The sequence below is a fragment of the Vipera berus genome (genome assembly GCF_964194415.1).
Source record: "Vipera berus genome assembly, chromosome: 4".
NCBI classification, from domain to species: domain Eukaryota; kingdom Metazoa; phylum Chordata; class Lepidosauria; order Squamata; family Viperidae; genus Vipera; species Vipera berus.
In genome coordinates, this window is record NC_138206.1 from 110,024,631 (window position 1) to 110,047,802 (window position 23,172).

General features: G+C 42.5%; 1 protein-coding gene across 1 annotated transcript in view; it reads right to left on the reverse strand.

Moving 5' to 3' along the window:
* LMO7 (LIM domain 7) overlaps nt 1-23,172 on the reverse strand; it is a gene marked incomplete at its 5' end in the record, with an annotated part of 118,756 nt that overhangs the window by 20,674 nt on the left and 74,910 nt on the right. Inside the window, 12 exons of the mRNA XM_081327670.1 lie at nt 970-1,074; nt 4,327-4,352; nt 7,040-7,096; nt 8,700-8,757; nt 9,998-10,182; nt 11,523-11,684; nt 12,364-12,478; nt 13,250-13,546; nt 14,235-14,646; nt 16,002-16,144; nt 17,446-17,563; nt 22,593-22,622. Of these exons, the coding sequence (XP_081183796.1) occupies nt 970-1,074; nt 4,327-4,352; nt 7,040-7,096; nt 8,700-8,757; nt 9,998-10,182; nt 11,523-11,684; nt 12,364-12,478; nt 13,250-13,546; nt 14,235-14,646; nt 16,002-16,144; nt 17,446-17,563; nt 22,593-22,622 (1,708 nt within the window). The remainder of the gene's footprint in view (nt 1-969; nt 1,075-4,326; nt 4,353-7,039; nt 7,097-8,699; nt 8,758-9,997; nt 10,183-11,522; nt 11,685-12,363; nt 12,479-13,249; nt 13,547-14,234; nt 14,647-16,001; nt 16,145-17,445; nt 17,564-22,592; nt 22,623-23,172) is intronic.

Genomic DNA, 23,172 nt, shown 5'->3' on the forward strand with positions numbered 1-23,172 from the left:
CAGGTACACTTCCAGACTCATCGTTGTAGGCCATTTTTCTTTCATTAGCATTTTTATATGATTCCCTCCCACCTTAATATATATTTTTTCTTATTTGGAGTTTTTTCTTCCATTTTTATCATCCTGCCAAGCATCCAACACTAGTTTTTACTACTATTTTCCCCCACAACTTTCTAGCAACTTTCCCACAAATGCTTTTCCAAAAGGCAACTGGACTTCCTTGGTTTTGTTCCTTTGAAAATGTTTTGCTTCTCATCCAAGAATTGAAGAAGCTTCTTGGATGAGAAACAAAATATTTTCAAGAAAAAACAAACAAACATGAAAACCCAGTTGCCTTTTGGAAAAGCACCTTTGGGACAATCATGACCTGGATGATTGAGAATCTCCATAGACATTTTAGCAACTTGTAAGACCTGGAATATGTAGTAAAAATGCTATGGAAAGCCTATGTTTTGCCCTCGAAACTCCTCCCTCTGAGGGGTCCTTGGTGCTTTCTGAGCTTGGTTGTTTTCTTGCAGACATTTCATTACCCAAACTAAGTAACATCATCAGTGCATTATCTATTTCGGGTAATGAAATGTGTGCAAGAAAACAACCAAGCTTGGAGAGCACCAAGGAGCCCTCATTTCAGTCTTGAGCTACAAATCTTCTCCTTTAATGACTCTTCTCCCTAAACAGATCTCCAAGATCTATGAAGGACACTCAGCCACCAAAACATCCTGGCTTTAAATGGGCAAAAATCCTTTGATCATTGCTAAATGTGTAACCAAGTGCACCTGGATAGAATCACCCTGCCAGTAGCTACCTAAAGTAGCATGCTGGGGCAGGTTTTCTATCCTCAAGTGTTTCACCTAGAAGAGAGGCCCTGAGGGAGCATCAGCTTCCAGACATGTTTTAGTCAGGGTGTTCTGCTCCAAGAGCAGAAGCAGCTCTAGCAGGAAGGACAAGCACACAAGTTTACTTCCAGACCTGGAGTAAGCGTTCCTGCTCTGCTTGCCATTTCTCTTGCCTTTTTCTTTCTTCCTCTTGATCCCAAGTCCAACGGCTGGGAGCCGCAATGGGTGGGACAGGGAGCTGAAAGAAGAAACCAAAGGTTAGCAGGCCCAGAGGGTTCTCTGTAGATGGCTGGCAAAAACAGGAGTGCTGGGCTATCAAAATGGGTGCTGAACCCTTTGCAGGGCAATAAACAACAGAATAACAGTGTTGGAAGGGACCTTGGAGGCCTTCTAGTCTAACCCCTTGCTCAAGCAGGAGACCATTTCAGACAAATGTCTTTTTAAAAAGCTCCAGTGATGGAGCACCCATAAGTTCTGCAGACCATTCCACTGATTAATTGTTCTCACGGTCAGACAATTTCTCCTTAGTTGTAGGTTGGTTCTCTACCTGATTAGTTTCCATCTGTTGCTTCTTGTCCTGCCTTCTGGTACCTTGGAAAATGGGTTGACCCCCCTCTTCTTTGTGGCAACCCCTTGGATATTGGAACACTGCTATCATGTCACCCCTAGTCCTCCTTTTCATTAAACTAGACATACCCAGTTCCTGCAACTGTTCTTCATATGTTTTAGCCTTCAGGGAATAAACCTTCCCCTCCAATTCAACCCACCTGGAATCCAGTCTAACACTCTTGATGGGAATGGAGAGGGGAGGGGAAAACTTTGGAGAACAAATTGTCAAGATCAGGGATAGGCAACCTTGGCTCTTTTATGACTCGTGGACTTCAACTCCCAGAATTCCTGAGCCAGGCTGGCTCAGGAATTCTGGGAGTTGAAGTCCACGAGTCATAAAAGAGCCAAGGTTGCCTATCCCTGGTCAAGATGATGAAAGGAGACTTCCGGTTTGCCAAGCCAGCAGGCATGGATGTCTGGAGGATGGCTCTCGTCTTCCACGTCCAGTTTTGCATTGCTGGGGGGGTCCTAAAATGGCCGAAGAGTCACCCTGGAGGGGTGACCAGAAAGAAGGGGCTTTTGCAGAAATGCAGGGGAGCCACAACCCCCCCCCCCCCGTTAGTGCCTGCATTCCCTTTGTACTGGCGTACGAAAGACTGGCCATAGTAATATGGCCAGTTACTAGGCCGCAGACAGCCAAAGTCAAATTTACCATCAGGCAACATTAAAGCAGCATGGAAGAGATGGGGGTAAGATTCCTCTCTTATACCTTAATCTTCTTCTTTTCACCTAAATAAGCTGCTAAGTACCTTCCCCCCTGTGGAGAGGGAGGGGGGAATTTAACCCCCCCTTCAAACAAGTGGCAAGCAAGCTCAGGGATGTTGTTTTTTTAAATGTTGAAAAAAGAAACGGATTAAAAGAAAAGCACTTTCAAAACGCTTGGGGGACATCCAGTGGCTAAACCTGAAATTGCAATCTGATTTTCTTTTTTAAAGAAAAAATTAAGAAAACAGTTAAGAAAAATAAGATAAGATTAACCTTGAACACCAGATGTAAAACTCCACCATGGAAGAGTTTCAAAAAGAAATCTATGCTATGTGGGAAATATCCTACCAAATTTATCAGTTCCTTTCTGCAGCTGGCGATGAAATAAGAGCTTTTGGAAAAGAAATAGAAAGTATCTCGAAGAAACAAACTCAAATTGTGACTACAGCTACTATTTTATCAGGACAGAACTTAACAGAAGAATCAAATACATTGGCAGAAGAATTAACTACTCAACAAACACAGGTTTTCAAAGACAAAAATGAGAAACAGTTGGAACAAAATTTATTCAGCCCAGCGCAACTATATCAAGAGGCGAAAATAATGAGAAGATTTGGTGTTGTTAACAGACCCCTCAATCCTTCAAAAACGGAGACTAGAGGGCTACTTAAATATGATACAACAATACAAGAATGTTTTGATGACCTTGAGGCAAAGAAGCGAAAAGTGACATGGCAAAGGAAGAAAGCAAGAATAAGATTGAAGAAATATGGACATACTTAAGAGGCCTGAAATAGATAACACCAAAATAGATAGGATTGTACTTGGATTATGAGAGATTGCTTTGATTAGTAGATAAAAATATTGACTAATTAAAAAAACAAAAATAAAATATAGATGTATGAATACTAACATTGAAATACTGAACTCTTTAAATGAAATGGATTAAGATGTATATATGTTAAGAATGATACAATGTAATTAATATACTTGGATGTAGTAACATGAAAGGATGTGTTAAATATTGAAACAGAGAAATTTTGGTTAATTTTCAATATGTGGAAATTATAAATGAGAAATAAGAATATTATATTGTCCTCCTCCTCTTCCTCCTCCCTGCAATTGGTATTCTAATGACTAGCATTCTCATATTGTACTACTAACTTGTCGATACGAAAATGAGATAAATAAGAAGTGTATTTACATTACTAGGTATTGGAGAAAACTGTGTAAAGGGAAAGGAGGTTATTTACAAATATGAAAATGAGAAACTTTAAATGTTTAATCTTAATATTAATGTAAAATTAAAACTGGGAAAATATATAAGGTGTTTTGATATCTTAAAAATGGAATGTTAAAATATAAAATATATTAGGTAAAGGTAAAGGTTCCCCCGCACGTGCGTGCTAGTCGTTTCTGACTCTAGGGGCTGGTGCTCATCTCCGTTTCAAAGCCGAAGAGCCAGCGCTTGTCCGAAGACGTCTCCGTGGTCATGTGGCCGGCATGACTAGATGCCAAAGGCGCACGGAACGCTGTTACCTTCCCACCGGAGTGGTCCCTATTTTTCTACTTGCATTTTTACATGCTTTCGAACTGCTAGGTTGGCAGAAGCTGGGACAAGTAACAGGCGCTCACTCTGTTACGCGGCACTCGGGATTCGACCCGCCAAACTGCCGACCTTCAGATCGACAAGCTCAGCGTCCTAACCCACTGAGCCACCGCGTCCCTCATAAAATATATTAAGGTATTGATAAATATAAGAAAACTATTAAATGACTGATGGATAGCAATGAGAAGTATGTTAATTTAGATAAGAGATAATATGTATTAAAGGAAATAAGAGAGAGGGAATATTAGTTACAACAACTTGGAGATCTGTAATAATATGCATTTGTCTGAAATGGAACTATTGTAACCCAGGCACCACGTTGCTTTTTAAAGATATTATTGTAATAGTGGAAAATTAATAAAAAAACAAATGGAAAAAAAAGATGATGGAAGGACTTGATAGGTGAATACAAGTGGCAACTCTAGCCTAAACATCTGGCTGACATCATGATGATGATGATGATGATGATGATGATGATGATGATGATAATAATAATAATAATAATAATAATAATAATAATAATAATAATAATAATAATAATAATAATAATAATGGAGCATTACTTACATCAAGTATTGCAGGCTCCTGACCTCCTGGGTGATTTATGAAAAAAAGAAGAACAAGAAGAGGGTGGAAAATCTTTGTTACTCTTATCTGGAAGAGATCCTTTCAACCCATACCAAAAGGCTGCCCTGGAACCACCCCTTTTTTGGTATTCATCTAACGTGTTCCAACAGGCAAATATTTCTTATGGTCATTAAAAAAAGGAAAATCATTAAACAGGTACTCCTCGACTTACAACCATTCACTTAGGGACCATTCAAAGTTACAATGGCACTGAAAAACGGGATTTATGACTGGTTTTCCACACTTAAGACCACTGGAGCATCCCCACGGTCAGGTGATCAAAATTTAGCTGCTTGGCCTCCGACTCATATTTAGGACGGTTGCAGTGTCCCTGGATCACCTTCTGCAACCTCCTGACAAGCAAAGTCAATGGGAAAGCCAGATTCACTTAACAACCGTTTTACTCACTTAACAAATGCAGTGATTATTTAACAACTGTGACAAGAAAGGTAGTAAAATGGGGCAAAATTCACTTAACAACTCTCTCACTGACCAGCAGAACTTGTTGTAAGTTGAGGATTACCTGCTTTGGTTTCATACAAACACCATGAATTGCACATTTTTTTTAATCAAGTCTGCCATACATACACAACAATAAAGTATTGATGGTAACCTCCTTGATTATTATGCCAGTACACCAAAAATAAATTCTGAGAAGACAGTTCAAGAAGAAGATTTCCAAGAATGCTATGGTAGTATACTGTTTTGTTGGGGAATTCACATTCCTGTATCATTTCTAACTATCTCTTCTTTGCAAAACTATATCCCAATTCCCCAACCAGTCAAAAATGTGTGGTCTTCAAAAACAAACATGTCACACCAGCCTTGGTAGGCTGATGGGGACTAATCTAGAATTTTGAGCAATTTGAAAGGAAGTGAGCTGAGTACATTTATTTATGAAATCACTGTTGCAATGGCCACATTCATTGAGGCAAAGTTCAAAGCTAACAGATAAGTAGTTTATCCAAAAACATTTGTATGAGACAGAAATGGAATTCAGCCCCAGCGTTCCAGCTGACTCGTCATATACTTTCCACTTGAGGTACCTCATGGAAAAATCCCATCCCTGAAGAGGTACAAACTTCAAGAGCTGTTCATGTTATAATCCATTTTCTTTTATTTTTCCAGAATGGATAGATTGGGACACACACTTGGCCTTATAGCCCCAGATCCAGGGCCTTCCAAAATTCTTTGTGGTACTGCACTCTATGGTTCTCCTGTCCAGACCTGGACTTCCTCTTTGCCCCCCTCCTGCAGCGTCGGCTCTCATTTCCCCACTTCTGTCCCCACCAGCCTGAGTCACCCCCTTGCCTGGCCAAACCTTCCTTCCCATGCCAGACATTTTGAGACACAGTGTTGGCATCCATCTTTGCTTTTCCACAAGTGCTTCCCAACTGACTGTGTTAAAATTATATTTGAATTTTAGGTGATCCTGCTGAGAAGACTTAGTGATGTGATACAAGTCCACTCTTTAGTATAAAGCTTCCACTATAGTGTGTGTGTGTGTGTGTGCGCGCGCGCACGCGTACGCACATGCGCACACAACTTGCCCAGAAAAACTAAACTAAAAACAGAGTCTCAAACAATATGCATTCCTTATGCAAAAACCTGATACTGGGGAAAAGATTGACAAAGAAGTCAAGTTGCAGTTTTCTAACTGCCTTCCTTCCTTCCTTCCTTCCTTCCTTCCTTCCTTCCTTCCTTCCTTCCTTCCTTCCTTCCTTCCTTCCTTCTTTTCTCTCTCTCTCTCTCTCTTTCTTTCTTTCTTTCTGTCTGTCTTTTGTGATAAAGTTACATTCTGCATTTAGGGAAGTTTGGCCTGCATTTCTGAAGACCTTGCCAGCTTGTGCACAAAGCCTTGCCATAAAAGAGCGCCTGGGAGAGATGCTGAGGGCAAGATATGGTTAGGACTAAGACAGGCCTTTCATCCTTTGTATGGAAGAAACGGAGACAATGGTAAAATAACACTGAGGAAAAAAGACCTTTGACTAATACATAATACAAACATCAGTGAGAAATATTGTCTTCATCACTTCAAAACATTCCACGTATAACAAAACAAACACAGGTTTCTGAAGTGAGGGTGAAAAAGGTGACGTGTGGCATGCAAAACACACTCCTAGCAGCTTTTAAGAACTCAGGTATAGGATTCGTGGCCCAAAATGCTTCCTTTAGTTTTTGAAGGATTAAAATTGTCCCATGGAGATAAGACATCTATTCCTTAAGCTAGCTATAACACACGGATGCACCAATTGTAATAATAAATGTGACTTTAACATTGATCATTTCTTTCAGCCTGGTCATTTTACATAACACAGGTTTTGCTGAATTCCAGCACGCAGGAGAAAAGACGACGAGTCGAATGAAAACAGGCCGTACTACATTTGGTGCTCACTACGAACAGGATTTGAATTTGTCAAGAGTGTCAAAGGTTTGAGGGAAAAGGAACACACAAATCCCATTACCACAAAGATACACCCATGAATTGTACCCTGATGCTCCTAGGGAAAAGAATGGAAAGAGATTAAGAAAGTTGGCATGATAGAACCCAACACCAGAGGCTGATTAAGAGAAGGCAGGGGAGGCACAATTTCATGAAATTACATGAAATGTTAGCTTTGGGGGTGGGGGTGGGAATACTGATTGCTTTTACCTTGTTCAAAAAACTGGGATCGCCTTTTTAAGTTTTTCAAAGAAATAGGTTCTGTGTCTATTTGGAAAAAAATACGGAGATACAAACAGGTCAGTGTGGCATGGTCTAATTTCACTGAAAATATCCAAGGTATTATTGTTGTTGTACGGCATTGTTACCGTGGCCAGGAAACCACAATGCTGTGGCAGAGTAGTAGCTTGGCTTGACAAGGTACCAGTCCTGCTAGAGGACACGCTTGCGCATCTCCCGAGGTGCGCCACAGAGCTGCCTCACAAGTGGGCACCACAAGCGGGAAGGTTCAGAGCCATCTGGAATCTGACTGCCTGCACAGAGCACCAGCTCATCTCCCCACCAAAGTGGTATCTATCTATCTACTTTCATAGAACATGCTTTTGAACTATTAGGTGGACAGAAGCTGAAGGGAGTGACAGGAGCTCACCCCACCATGCAGTGCTAGGGCTCACTGCTGGAGCTGAGACTATCTCCAGCATCATTAAGCCACTGAGCCACCGTTCCTCAACATTGACAGGCATTGGCTTGACTGCATTCAAACAAATGGGCCATCGCTTTGGGGATAGGGGGACCCGATTTTTCATAGCCTAAATCCAAGCCCTGCTCTTCGCTAACCCAGACCCATTGAAGCATCACCAGATCAGAGCCAAACCAGCAGTTCCTGTAACCGGGTTAGGTCCGAGTGCCAATTTTGCCCTAGCAAAGTTGCCTGACCCCAATGCTATTCTCAGCCTAAAGCACTTGTAAAGGAGACTATTTGTAGCTCAGGCTTGAAATGAGGAGTCCTTGGTGCTCTCTGAGCTGGATTGGGTTTTTTGCAGACGTTTCATTACCCAAACTGGGTAACATCATTAATAGTAGGGTCACTATTGATGATGTTACCTACTTGGGTAATGAAACATCTGCAAGAAAATGATCAAACTCAAGAGAACGCCAAGGACTCCTAAGCCCCTTGATGTGGTAACTCTACAGAGGGTCTTCAGCTCTTTGGAGGACAGGTAGGTCTTCTCAATCAACTCCTTTTCAAATTCTATTCATTGGGAAAGAGCTCACCCCAATTTAAAGAGGTTTTCCAGGCCAACAAAAAGCAGGGGAGCAACTGCCGTGATGGCTTAAAGATCCCTCCAGGATGGCCTCAGTTTTGCTCCCAAGCTGTACTGTTAAGCTGGGCTGAAAAAAAACAGACCACTGCTCTCTGACCATCACACACAGTTCTAGCAGACCATGCAGGCTAGTATTAGGTTACAGCTTAGGTTTTCCTTCTTTTATTTTCCAATAAAGGCTAACATTAAAAAAGAAGCTCAAATCTTATAAGGCACACAGACAAATATACCTGGCCAGGAGGCAGAGGGTTGTTGTTGTTTTTTTAAGCTTGAAGACCCCTTACCCATTTTTCTGGAAGAGGCCGTTAACCTGCCCAGCAGGTTAAAAATGGAGTCAGAAGGCAGATGAGTCGAAGCAGGTAAAAACCTCTCCTTTTGCTATTGACTTGCTGCATCTCTGCCTGGGTTTGTATTTCTAAAACCACTGTGTTTTTATTAGCAGCTAATAATATGTTATTTTTGTTTACTTTTTGTAGAACTGGCCCCTTTCTGCGGCTTAACTAATAATAAGCTCTCTTACTTCCAAGTGCACTGGATAGGTTTACCTTTTTGTTCACAGCAGCTGGCATCATCCTGCATTCCGTTGACTTTTGTTTCCGAACCCTGGAAACAGAAAATGAGCAGAGGATGGCTTTAATTTCCTTCCAGAAGGTAATACTTGACTTTGACTCGTCTGACAAACCAAACCACCAGCTACCTTGCTTCTCTCCTGGGTTAGTTTCCAACCGTTGCTTCTTGTCCTGCTTTCAGGTGCTTTGGAGAATAGCTTGACTCCCTCTTCTTTGTGGCAACCTCTGAGATATTGGAACACGGCTATCATTTCACCCCTAGTCCTCCTCTTCATTAAAATAGACATACCCAATTCCTGCAACCGTTCCTTGTATGTTTTAGCCTCTAATCCACCAAGAACTCCTTGTCTTCACCCTGGCAGGATTGGACACCCACTTTATGGACTGTTATTAATGGCTCTTTGACCAAGCGCAGAGCCACCATCTGATTGGGCTGCCCACGTTCTAAAGCTAAAGTCTTGTAGCTTTGCCTTAGAAATGCTGTTCTTTGGCCTCGTGATTTCTTTATTAGAATTCACGAATAATCTATATTTTATATTATATTAAATAAAGTGTTATATATTAAATGTTATTTGAAATTTATTAAATTTATATCTGCCCATCGGGCAGATTAAGGCAACTCTGGGTGGCTTACAGTGTAATGAAACATACAGTACACCCCCCAAAATGATTAGAAATGTAAAAAACAGATTAAAATTTACAAAAGATTAAGAACACATTTTCCTTGGCAGATTAACCTGACAGCTGGAATTGATTTTGGACTGGCAGAGCAGAATTTGAAGAAAATTCTCATGATCCCAATTTAAAGCAAATGCTTCTCTTCTCTCTCTCTCTCTCTCTCTCTCTCTCTCTCTCTCTCTCTCTCTCTCTCTCTCTCTCTCTCTCTCTCTGTGTGTGTGTGTGTTTGTGGTTGTGCATGCATGCATGCCTTTGTGTCACCTTTGTGTGACTCCTTGGCTACTGTTTGGATTAGTCCCTGAAATTTTAGGGACTGGCCCAAGGTCACCCAGCTGGCTTCACGTCTAAAGTAAGACTACAACTCACAGTCTCCCAGTTTCTAGCTCACTGTCCTTAACCCCAACCCAGAATGGCTCTCAAAATATTGAATATACTCTTTTGTCTCCAGATCACTTGAATACCCCTGCAGAAGGAGATGAAAACACCTCCCCCCCACCCCAGGTTTAAGGGTAAAAGAACAGTGTTACATCTTGGAATCACCCATGACTAGAAGTTGTGAACACACTTTCTTCTGGAGGGACAGGTCCATAACTTACATCATTCTGCAAATGGCTGCGCAACTCCTTTTTGGACATCTGTTGACTTTGCGTTGAAGCGTGATCTCCTGATGTGGCATCAATCCATTTGTTTTCAGGTGTACCTATAATTTTGGTAGCCATACTGGTAAGATTGAGGATTTTGTGCCTTGCAAATGGCGGGAAAGGCTGGTCTTTGCCCCAATCTGATTGATATGTGGAGATCAAAAGAAATCGAAAAGGTAGACAGGGGGAATGTCAAAGTGTAAAGGGAATTGACAAAAATATATCCAAACAATACATAAAGAGGAGAAAAAAATATAACAGAGGACAGGAGAAGGAAGGAGTGATTTTGGGTGTTAATGTGGAATATCCTATTAGGGCTTTTTATGATAGACCGCCTTTTCCCCAAAGCAAGAGTTAGTCAAAAGTGTGCACAATCAAAGCAAGTTAACTAACAGCAACTATTTTATAGACCGCCTTTTGCCCAAAGCAATAATTAGTCAAAAGCTTGCACAATAAATAGCAAGTTTACTAACAGCAACTTTATTTTAAATTAAAAGAATTTCAAAATGTTGGGAAGTAGAGTTGATCTTAGAGTCTTCACACATTTATTTATTTATTTATTTATTTATTTATTTATTTATTTATTTATTTTATTTGTATCCCGCCCTTTTCCCGAAGGACTCAGGGCGGTGTACAGGGCAATAAATACCAAAAATACAGAATACAAAAATTAAAAACAGATTAAACCATTGTGCCCAAATACAACAAATTACTTAAAAGCAGTAATTAAAACCCCAAACCCATCAGACCAGGTCGGCTTGTTCAAATAAATAAGTTTTTAGATCACGTCGGAAGGAGCGAAGGTCGGGAACCGTCCGGAGCTCAACCGGTAAACGGTTCCAAAGGTCAGGCGCGCCCACAGAGAAGGCCCTCCCCCTGGGGACCACCAGTCGGCATTCTCTGAACGGTGGCACCCTGAGGAGGCCCTCTCTGTGGGAGCGCACTGGGCGGAGGGAAGTTGACGCCGGCCGCAGGTGCTCCCTTAGGTACTCCGGACCCATGCCATGTAGGGCTTTATAGGTCATTACCAGCACCTTGAATCTCACCCGGAAGGCAACTGGAAGCCAATGCAGCTCACGGAGCAGAGGTGTAACATGGGAGTATCGGGAGACCAACACAACTCGCGCGGCTGCATTGCCTAATGAATGGGGGCATAGACAAAATCAGAGCACATTGAGATCAACTCTTACCAAGAACATCCTTACTCCAAGAAATGACTTCCCAATTTCTAGAAAGTAAACTTGCTCAACCAGCTGGTTACAGTGTAATTCATGCAACGATGAGAAAATAATAAATATTTCTTGCCACAAATGCCTTTTTTTTTTTTACAAAAGCAGAAATACTAACTGTAGTTACTTTAACGGAAACAAACCACCAGCTCCTGCTGAAGGCTGTAAGAATTCAGAACTTATCCACCATAATACAACTTAGAGGACAGAGGAGACAACTCACACTGCACTCAGTGCAAGTAAACACGCACCCTTCCTTCCATGCCGCCTCACGTCCATGATAAGGCATCCATTTTCCATGGCCTGGCAAATGGCGGCTTCCCACTCGCCCTGCCCCAGGTGTGAAACCCTGGTGCCCCCAAGGGACAGTATTTCATCCCCAACTTTCAACTGACAAAAATCTGCAGGACTCCCTGTGGAGAGAAAGGCCAATGAAGTCACATAAAGCCTCCATATAGACTGCAGAGCATGTTCGTCCAACCAACTCTCTCCTAACATTTTAAGGAAACCTGCTTGCAAGATTTGAGGTCATTGGTCGTATCGTCTGTATTGGTGCCCTTTGGAGCAGGTGTGGGAAAGCCATGGGGGTGAAGTAATGCTTTGAGCTCAAGTCACAAAACTTTGCAAAAATGCCCCTTTGGAATGCCGGATGGTGCCATGAAAGTTTGTGTGACACCAAGGAAGGGATATTTCTTATGAAGAAAAAGAAGGCCTTTTTTGCGGGGGGGGGGGGGGGGGAAGGGAGATCAATGTTGGAACGAGACACTCCAGGATGGAAAGTTAGCCCAGAATTTCTTGCATAGCCCCGAGATCCATAGTAAAAACTGTTAGAAGATGAGATGGTCCTGCATTTGAATATTAATATCAAACTGTTTGGGGCTTTAGAAGGAACCAGCAGATCCTAAAAGCAAGTCAACTTTGCATGTCCACAGTCTCTGTTTTTTCACATCCTTGCAAGCTGATTTTTTTTTACCTCCCCTTTCTCCTTTTCCATTTTCTCCCTTCCCTTCCCTTCCCTTCCCTTCCCTTCCCTTCCCTTCCCTTCCCTTCCCTTCCTCAAGGAAACTGCAAGACTTAAATACTGTTATTTACCTTCTTCTATTGATTTTACAAAGACACCAGAAGGATTCTGGTACACGGCAAATCCAAAGCTATGATTGCTGCCTGGTTTCTGATTTATACTGATTCTCATATCGCTGTATTGCTCCTAAAAAATGGAGGAGGAGGAGGAGGGGGAGGAGGAGGAGGAGGAGGAGGGGGAGGAGGAGGAAGATACCAAAGAAAGAATGTCAACAGTCACTCATTCACATTACCCTAGCTAGTCTTGTTAGATTGTTTCAGGCACAGCTGGAGCATTCACTATTTATGTCCAGTCTCTCCTGACATTTTAAGTAATTTAAGTAATTTAAGAACCTTCGTGTGATTTGAAGTGATAGAAATCAATCAAAACACTAAACCAGGGGTCTTCAAACTTGGCCCTTTTATGACTTGTGGACTTCAACTTGTGGACTTCAACTTGAAATCTACAAGTCATAAAAGGGCCAAGTTTGAAAACCCCTGCACTAAACAAAGAGATATCCAACAAATATAACAGTCCTTGACAGACAAGAGTTGAGACCATCCTGGATTAATTGCCAGAGAGTTGTGCAACTAAGAAGGCATTTCCTGCAGGATTAACCACTGAAGCTACTTCTTGTCCCATCAAACTGTTCTCCATAAGCTCTGGCACTTTCCAGCCCTCTTCTGAGCTCTCTAGAGAAAGTCTTCTGAGCCACAGAGAGTCCTAGAAAACTGTTTCAAGTCCTCACATTTATGACTCATTAGAAGAACCTCCCATTTATTCCCCAGGTTGACTACCTCAAGATTCCCTTCTCTAGGAAAGTTATCCATGATCTTCTCTAGCTTACAAGTAACACCTGATTCTTTGTGGTGTGGAGCTTCCTGTACTTTGGAAAACAGAAGCATGTCTCCAACTTACGTGCTGTCTTGACTCTTCAGTGCCTGAAAGGGTTCTCTCCTTGGGGGTAGAAGATATAACGGTCATTGAATCAGGACTGGTTTGATGATCTGATTTAGGGTCCAACTCAGGTGTTCTCCTTCTCTGCTCCTCCAGTAAGTGGCTTGTCCTGCTTTTGCTGCCTTCTGCAACTCGTTGCTCCATCTGGCCTTGGCTTTGTAGTGACTCTCCTGTCTGAGCTTCAGAGCCCCTGCTGTGCCCTGACTGAGCATTCCTGGGCCCTTCCATTCCTCCATTGTATTTCATGGCTGCATCCATCTGGAAGAAAGATTTTTAAAAGAGACATTTTCAACAGTGGCCTGGGCAGCATCTACTGAAAATCTTCCTCATGTTTTCCCAGCCTTGGGAAATTAGCCTTGCTAATTATCTGCAGTGTTAACGCAGCATTCTCGTTGGCTTTAAGTCAGAATGTTCTAGTCTGGATGAAACCGCGAAAGACTAGGTTGCAAGGACATAATAGCAATAGTACTTAGACTTATAGACCGCTTCACATTGCTTTACAGCCCTTTCTAAGCAGTTTACAGCCATCTGGCTCCTCATTTTACCGACCTCGGAAGGATGGAAGGCTGAGTCAACCTTGAGCCGGTGAGAATCGAACTGCCAAACTGCAGTACTGCATTCTAACCACTGCGCCACCATGGCTCATACACAAACCTAGAGAGGTCCAGATTTAAAACACTGATGTGTTGATCTACAAATAGTAGAGAAATAGTTGCAAATCCAAAGTGAAATAATTTTGATTTCTTTTAAGTGAGTAGTTTTACCATTTCTCTTGGAAATCTCCATGAGGGGCTTGTGCATCTATACACAAGAACAGATATACATTATATTTTCTTTTTTTATATTTTAGATATGAGACTGCAATATAAAAGCAATTAAAGTGTGAAATTAGCCAGAGTTGCTCTCTTTGGATACAAGCCAGTTTTGTTTTGGTTTTTTTTTTTACCGTAAAGGACCTGGGAAGCGAAGAGATTCCTCTCATAGGGGCCCCAAAAGGCCTGGGGGTGACCACCGATGTCAATCTGGCTGTGTCGGTCTTTTGATAGCTTCTTGGTAGAGAGGCTGAAACCAGACCAGATCCAGTTTGGGCATTTGATGAGTGGGAACTTGGCAAAGGGGTCTCCATCCTTTCTCCAGCCAGGCTGCCTACTGAGGTGAGAGGCTCAACCTTCACGTCACGTTCTGGTTTCCGGTCCCTTAGCTCGTGATCATCTTCCCTTTTCAAGCCTCCATTTGCCTCAGTTGGAACACAAACTTTGAGAGATGCTTTCTCTTCCCTAAAGACGTCATCATTTGAGAAATACGATTGTTCCATCTCCTGCCAAGAGTTCCTCAGAGGAGCTTGATCTCGCCTCTCTCTAGAAGAAAACCAAAAGCTTTGGGTAACCTATGACCTCACAAGTACTCTCTCTCTCTCTCTCTCTCTCTGTGTGTGTGTGTGTACAACTTGCAAGGTTGCAGTTATGTTGATTCAAGGGGACACAGCAGGATTCAGGGCTGTTCTACAACACTCTACTGTCCCCAAAGTTACATGTACTATTTTCACGATGCTGGTGGCACATTTTTTCTCTGAACTTCTTTTTTTAAAAAAAATATAATAATTCTATGTTACATAAAGAGGATTTGTGGACGTTTCAAATTAAAAGGTAAAATCTCCAATGCTGCTTGACCATCAGGGGAATATATTTTAAGAGCCAATGGTATCAAATCCAATCCTCCAGTTACAACAGCTCTTTTAGTTGACCATTTGAAGTTACAAGGGCACTGGGGGAAAAAAAGACTTTGTTTTTCACGGTTTGCATTGCAGCGTTCCCATGATCATGCGATCGACATTCAAATGCTTGGCAACTGGCATGAACTTATGACTGTTCCAGTGTCCCGGGGTCATGTGATCACCTTTTGTAACCTTCTGATCAGCAAAATCAATGGGAAAGCCAGATTCACTCAACAACCCTGTTATTGACTTAACAACTGCAGGGATTCACTTAACAATTGCGGCAAGAAAAGTCGTAAAACGCAGCCAAATTCAGTTAACCAGTGTCTTGCGCGACAACAGAAATTTTGGCCTCAGTTGTGGTTGCAGGTAGAAGACTACCGATAAACAGAATTTTATTTGTGCGTTCCTTCTTAAGAAAGCACAAAGTGCCTCCTGCCTTTCATTGAAAAGAACTCTGGATACCTGATAGCATCGAACTAGGACAAAATGAAGCAGGCCAAGAAAGATCTTTGAAAGGCTCTTTTGCAGGGCAAACATCACCCATTCCCCACACCCCTTCCAAACCTCCTCAATAGTTATGTAAGACTTGTATTAAGAATGCAGAAATGGAGCTTGTGTCAAAGCAAGTTGGTTCGAGAGGCCAGAGACAAATCAATATTGTAACGGAATAAACAAATAAGGAAGTTGAAAATGAACCCAGTTAACGTGGCGACATCAACGAAGCTTAAGTTAAAAGGCTTCTTTCAAAATGTGGACTGAAATGACTGACGTATTTGTTAAATTAATTTCATTGATATTCGATCGTCATCATTTAATTATTGAGGAATCCAATTATCAAATCACTCCGGAGAGAAGAACTGACAATTAAATACGCTGGCAACTGAGCGTGTAAATAAAGTCAATCAATTAAAACTAGTTGCTGCTGAATTTCAGCCAACGTTAAAAAAAAAAGGGATTAAGCCTTTAAAGCTGCTAGACATGGCTGGCTAGTATTACCTGTCTCTCTGCATTTCTTTCAGGGTTTTGCTGCGTCGTTCCGAGCTTTCCGTGGCTCTTCGCTCAATTTCTTCTCTCTCCTCCTTTTTCCTTTGCAGATCAGAGGTGTGACTCTTGCGCCTACTTTTCCATTTTGCCAAATCCTACACAAAAAAGCCACATCAAGCAACGTTAGGTAAAGCCTCGGTCTACAAGCAACTCCAGCTGAATGCTCAAGAGCCGTGTTCCCTGACCAAGAGTGAGCAGCTGACTGTTTTCACCTGAGATGCCTGCTGTGTTGCCTTCTCAAGTGTCTTTTCACCAGCCTGCCCCCCAATCTGAACAATGGCAGCCTTTCAGCTTCCTGACGGTTACCAAAAAGTTTTGCAGGAGAAAATGCACCTGCTGCTCTAAAAAGGAAGCTCGCGACATTCCAATATTCCTTCCTAATTTCTACACAAATCCTAACCTCCCCACTTTTTAAGCTTTGTTATTCAAAGCAGCAATGGGAGCTGGTATTTTTTTTATTAACCTGATCACCCAGCTCAGGACCATTTCACATACTCTTGAATTACCTGGTGTAATTCAAAAGGGTGACTGAAAACCAAAACAAGTATTGGATTCTCAGATGCCCCAACTGAGGAATACAATCCCACAACAGTGATTACTTTGCCGTGGTGACGCAGTGGTAAGAATGCAGTATTGCAGGCAAATTCTGCCAACTGCCAGCGGTTCAATCCTCAAGGTTGACTCAGCCTTCTATCCTTCTGAACTCAGACTGTTGGCGGCAATAGCTGACTCTGTAGAGAAGGCTGTAAAGTATATAAATCTAAGTGCTATTGCTATTGTTGTTGATGTTAATTTTAGCCTCACTTTCAGGAATTGTTGTTATTCCCACACTTTAGCCTATGAGAACATGTGTGGTAGGCAATTTCTTAAGAACTAAGCACCTTAATGGTTGCACTTTCCAGTCTTGGATTCTTCTCTGTTATCCTTTTGGCTACAACAAGATTCAGGCCTTTTAATCATGTCTGATCTTTCTGTATCATGATCTGCTAATCAGTTTTATATCTGCTGTTACAATATTTGCTATCTGCAGCTGTCAATCGATTCTATTTTTTTCTCAGACAGAAAATGCACCTTGCTGAATTCTCATCTGATGCCAAGAATCACCATTGGAAGAAAAATCACATTGCTTCTCTAGCATTTCTATTGCAAGATATGGAGACCAAAGCTAGCGAAAACATCCTTTGAAGTTCTCCTGGGCCTTTAATCCATCTCCCATTACTCTGCTCCCACCCTCAGCCCTCCTCCCACTTCTAAAGGAGAATCCAACCCACGTGCCATCCCATCTCCTACTTCTGATAGGCACGGGGTTAATGGCTGCCACCCAAATTCAGCTTCTTGTGACCATCTTTTAGAACCACCGAGAGGGACTGGAAAGAGGGGTCTTTCCAGGTCTTACATCTTGCCACTGCTGATCTTGTTCCCGCAGCTGAGCTTTTATTCTCTGGAGCTCTTCGTAACGCATCTGCCGGATCGTTTGTAGCTCATCTGCACTGACATCATTCAAGGATTTACTCCTAGAGGTAGAAACAGACTTTTAGAATTCCAGACCATTTCCTTCTTCAAGAAGGGATCAAACAATCTGATTAGCAGAAATAGGACTAGGTGCTCTACAACCAGGCAGTTTTTAGTGGTGTGGGTGGTGAGAATACTTTGCTGCACCTATGAAATGGCCATCTCAGAGAGTCACAAAATTGTGGAGTTGGAAGAAGCCAGAAGGATCCCTTGGTCCAACCCTCTACAAGGGAGAACCAATTAAGAGAGTTGGCTCTCCAGTCTCTTCTTAAGAAACTCCAGAGATGAAGAAGCCACATCCGTCACACTGTGACGCTATAGACTTTGCCATCAGATATTTTTTTTCTCCTTATACTTAAATGAAATACAGGTTTCTAAAACCAGTTCCTGACCGTCTTCCGTGGGTTATCCTTTTATAGAGCACTTTAGGTAACTTTTAATGGTCTTTAATGAAAGGGTCTAAATATGAGCTGGCCATTCCCACCAGTCTTTTCAAGGCTCTGGGTCAATATTTAGAAGATCTCTCTTCCAAATGCGTGACTCGGGACACTCAGAAAGTTACTACACTGAATATCAAAGTCTGCCTCCCACTTCATGGCCAGGATTCTCTTGGAATGCAGGAGAAAAGGGGAAAAAAAGATTCTGAGATCATGTATTTCCTGTAGCCCTAAAATAGGCTGAGCAAAATAGACTGCAGAACCATAGTACAAAAAAAAAAATAAACACTGCCCTTTGCATCTGATCTTAAGCATTACAGAGAAAGCGGTCTCCCACTTCCTATTCAGGAGTTTCTCCATGATCCCACCAATCTTGACCCTCCCTACAACAGATTTTGACATCATGCATAAATGCAGGTGGCCACAGTTGAAGATATGAGAAACAATGGGCGGGGGGGGATGCTAAATCTTGATCGTCTTAGGTTTGTCCATTATGTGTGGCTGGGGTACCCCAACATTTGCACTATAACCCCCTAAAGTACACCATGAAGCTATGTGGCTCCCTGATTGAACAAAGGGTGATAGGACGTAGGCACAGGCAAGAAAGAAACAAATCCCATATTTTAAAGAATTATGGCACAGTTTTGGTATAATACAATGTGATGTTGTGTTTTATCAACCAGTTAATAGCTTCATCCTACAGTGGGTGAGATAAGCTATTATGGCTTATTTAACATGAGAATGAATGCTTCTTTTTTTTCATCTACCAAGAAAATTCCATAAATGAGATAGCTTGATTGTATACATGGGGAAAGTTTATAAATCTATCTATTTTATATTTATTTTGAAGGAGGAGGAGGAGAAGGAGAAGAAAGAGGAGGAAAAATATGAGGAGGAGGAGGAGGAGGAGGAGGAGGAGAAGGAGAAGAAGAAGAAGAAGAAGAAGAAGAAGAAGAAGAAGAAGAAGAAGAAGAAGAAGAAGAAGAAGAAGAAGAAGAAGAAGAAGAAGAAGAAGATGACAACAAGGGAGAGAAAAGTAACATATGACAAAACTCATCACTTTATAATTCATAACAAAAGATCTAAGCACATCAGAGTCGAGAGTTATATGTCCCCTCGCAGTGACCCTTGATGATTCTGGAAGCTGATAACCGGTTAGGATGGAGTTAATCTCCAGACTGATCGTGGATCTGATTCTCTTCCAAATCCAGCTGCCCCCCAACCCTCCCTCCCCCGCTAGACAAAACTTCAAAAAACTGATGAAAGACTCATGCATCTTCACCCAATCCTCATGTGCCCCCCAACCCCAAGGCAGCCCCCATGCACATCAGCAGCATCAGCATCAGCCAAAGCAACTCTCGGAGCTCAGCCTGGACCAGCATTTCCTTCTGGGCTTATCTTTTATTTTCTCTTTTCTCTTCTTTTCACTTTCTTTCTTTACTTTCTTCCTTTTCTTTCCCTCCCTCCCTCCCTTTCTTTCTTTCTTTCTTTCTTTCTTTCCTTCTTTCCTTCTCTCTTTCTTTTCCTTCCTTCCTTCCTTCCTTCCTTCCTTCCTTCCTTCCATTCTTTTTCAGGGTTAAAGGAATCTTGTCAGCTACCAGCTAATTGATTCATCCTCTTGTCCAGACAAATAGATTGTCCCCCACCCAAGGGGATTACAGTATATTAACTAAAATCCAGGGCAAACCATAATTCAAATAGCATATTAAATTCTGAGATGCAGCCACAAGCTTTCTTTCCATCTGGAAATGAAACAACCCTTTCATTTTCATGGATCATTTTGGGCTGTAGAGTGTGCTGAGGAAGAGCGTGGTGAATGATGATTAGAAGATCTTACACATGAGGGGTCCTTGTTATTACCTGAGCTTGGTTGTTTTCTTACAGACGTAACAATGAAGCTCAGAGATAACCAAGGAACCCTCATTTCCACCCTGAACAATAAATATTCGTCTTTATCGGAATTTAGAAATACTAGGAGTGGCAACCTCTGAGTAACATTAGTCCAATCCTAACTGAACTGAAGAGGCCCTTCAAAATCCTATTTTTAATTGTTTTACAAACTTGTTTTCTGGCTAAGCTAGATGGCTCAGAGTCATGGGTTTGAATAACGCAAATAAATAAATAAACCTGAAAATATGCATATTTCCAAAATGGCCATCCTGCACCTTATTCTTCTGCCACCCAATAAGATTTATAAGATGTCTCAGATTATATTGGCAAGATGGGCTGCTCTTGCCCTATCTCTGCCATCAGCTAAAAAAAATGGAGTAGCCTTTATTGATGTATCTGTATCTATCTCTCTCTCATTTGTCTGTCTACCTGTCTACCTACCTGCCTATCTCTCTCTCCCTAATTCTATCTGGGTGTCTGTCTGTCTGTCTGTCTGTCTGTCTGTCTGTCTGTCTGTCTGTCTCTCTCTCTCTCTCTCTCTCTCTCTCTTCTATCTATCCATCCATAAATCCAGTGGTGGGATTCAGCCATTTCACACAACTTCAATAGAACCAGTAGCTAATTTCTTGTTGACTTTGGCAAATCGGCTGAAGCTCTAAACGTTTTTCGCAAGGCCCAGAACAGCCCACTGGAAGTGCATGAATGCCACTTCCAGAACTCCATTCTGAGCCTCAGAGGTCTGGGGCAGTCCTCCCAGGCCCAGAACAGCCCACCGGAAGTGTGTGGATGCCACTTCCAGAAGTCTATTCTGAGCCTCAGAGGCCCGGGGGAGACTTCCCCGGGCCAGAACAGACCACCGGGAGTGCATGGACACCGCTTCCAGAAGTCCATTCTGAGCCTCAGAGGCCCGAGGGAGGCCTCCCAGGCCCAGACCAGAGCACTGGAAGTGTGTGGACACTACTTCAGGAGTCTGTTCTGAGCCTCAGAGGCCCGGGAAAGGCCTCACAGGCCCAGAATGGCCCACTGGAAGTGCATGGACACTGCTTCCAGAAGTCAGTTTTGAGCATCGGAGGCTCAGGCCCAGAACACACTTCTGAAAGCGGCGTCCATGCAGAGAACCGGTTGTTCAGGTATTTAAATTCCATTGTATCTCTCTCTCTCTCTCTCTCTCTCTCTCTCTCTCTCTCTCTCTCTCCCTACCTACCTACCTACCTACCTATCATCTGAAAAATTCATATATAGACTGATGCTTCAGAGGTGCCTCAAGTGTTCTGAGTTTAAAACAGGGCAGTCTTGGATTCAAGCATTCTCTTGGGCAGTGCTTTTTTTGTAAAAGAAAAAGGTGCCGGAACTCACACATGTCATACAACCCGCCTTGCCTACCCTACAAGGTTCCATCCAAAAAAGGTGCCGGAACTCCGTTCTGAGCGTTCTATGAGAGAGAAAAAAGCCCTGCTCTTGGGTATCAGATTTCTATCCAGAGTTCAGGAGAGAACTGGCCACTCAATTTCATGCTGCAAAAACGGCCCATTTTCTTTTAAACTCCTGAAAGGGTGGCGTGGGAGAACCGGTTCGGCACACGTTCACAGGCTGAGAATAATTTTGAACATAAGTAAGAGGTTGCTGCCTAAGACATTGATTATTATTCTCTCTAAATTCTTTACTGGAATTAGGAAGAAAAAGCTGGAATTAAAGAGTCCAGGAATGGCAACACAAGGCCGACCTTCCTGTAGGTTGTGACTTCTTTTCTTCAAGCGACTGCCAAATATAAAACCTATATTGTGTGCGTGGATTAGAAAGCGATAAGGAGCCTAAGAAATACAGGTTTCAGGTTTGATTGTGTGGTTTGTAAGTTGTTCAGTGCATTCAACACTGTAGCTTCTACTATTGTTGAGGTACCCAAAGATACTGCTTTGGGTGGCCTACATTGCTGGCTATGGGGAAGTAAACATTTTTAGAAATGTTTTTCAATCCACGTTCTGCTATTTTCCTTGCCTGCCCTGCGTGGCCTCTAACTGCCCTTATTCTGTGGCCCCTCAAACGTTTTAGGCGTTCTTCTACATAATATGGAAGGTTTTGACTTTCTGTGGGGATGTTTCTTTGTTTATTAAACTGCTTAATCACCCATCTCCCTCACAGAGGGGCTCTGGGCGAAATACAATTTAATCAGTGCTATAAAACTTCAAAACCCCCAATAATTTAAGATTAAACAATGCTCTGAGTGCGGCTGTTTCAGAGACCTGGGACAAACAGCTGCATGCAACTGAACACCTCCCACACGTACAGACAACATCAGCATGATGGCTTGTGACAACTGGCTTACGCAGCAACAGCTACATTTTATTTCTGACTTGGTTGTATTTATTTCTGACTTATTTGGGGTCTTCAGCCAAACAGGAGCAGAGTCGCCAGCTCTTACCAGAACCGGAGCGGTTTGTGAGAATTTGCAAAGCTGTGCCTAGAGCTCGCCGCCCCATCTCCCAGCTTCCAAGTTAGCTTCTTGTGGGCTTTCAGGGACAGCAGCAAAAGCCCCTGCAACCTCTTGGGGGGGGGAGTCCCAAAGATGCTTCCGAGGGCGCTTTGCAAGCCAGTTGAGTGTCAGACCCAAAGCACATGCACACGTGGCCTCAAGCAGAGTTACAAGGAGGTCAATGGGGAGGTTAGGGACGTTCACAGTCTGCCATGCTTCCATCATTCCACTTACCCGTGTTCCTCAGAAATCTTTTGCAACAGCCTGAGGGAAATCAGAAAACCAACAAAGTTCATGCGTTCCGTTCCACTGGCATTGCCATATGTAACGATGCCCACAGGTCCATGCCCACCTTATCAGCTACAGCAGCAGTTGAGCTGGAAAAAGGGCATGAGGTCCCTGCAACTAGCTCAACAGCTTTGTCTTTCAAAGAACCATTTTAACTTTTTCTGCCCTCTGTTTCTCATTGTTCGATACGGACCATGCAAATGTACGCGCTTCACTTATGAAAATGCCAATGGTTACATCACATAGTTGTACACAGAACATTTTTTTTTCACTATTTCAAACAAATATTAAGACATGTCAAAAGCTTCACACACGGGGGAAAAGAAACAGCTGCAGCTGATTTAGATTCGGTCGATTTTTAGAATATAGGTACGTTGTCGACTTACAACCACAATTGAGCCCCAAGGCTTCCATTTCTACGCAAGGCAATTGCTGAGTAGGTTTTGCCCCCATTTTGCCATCTTTTCTTGCCACTGCTGTTGTTAAGTGGATCATACAGTCATTGAGTGAATTTGGCTTGTCCCAT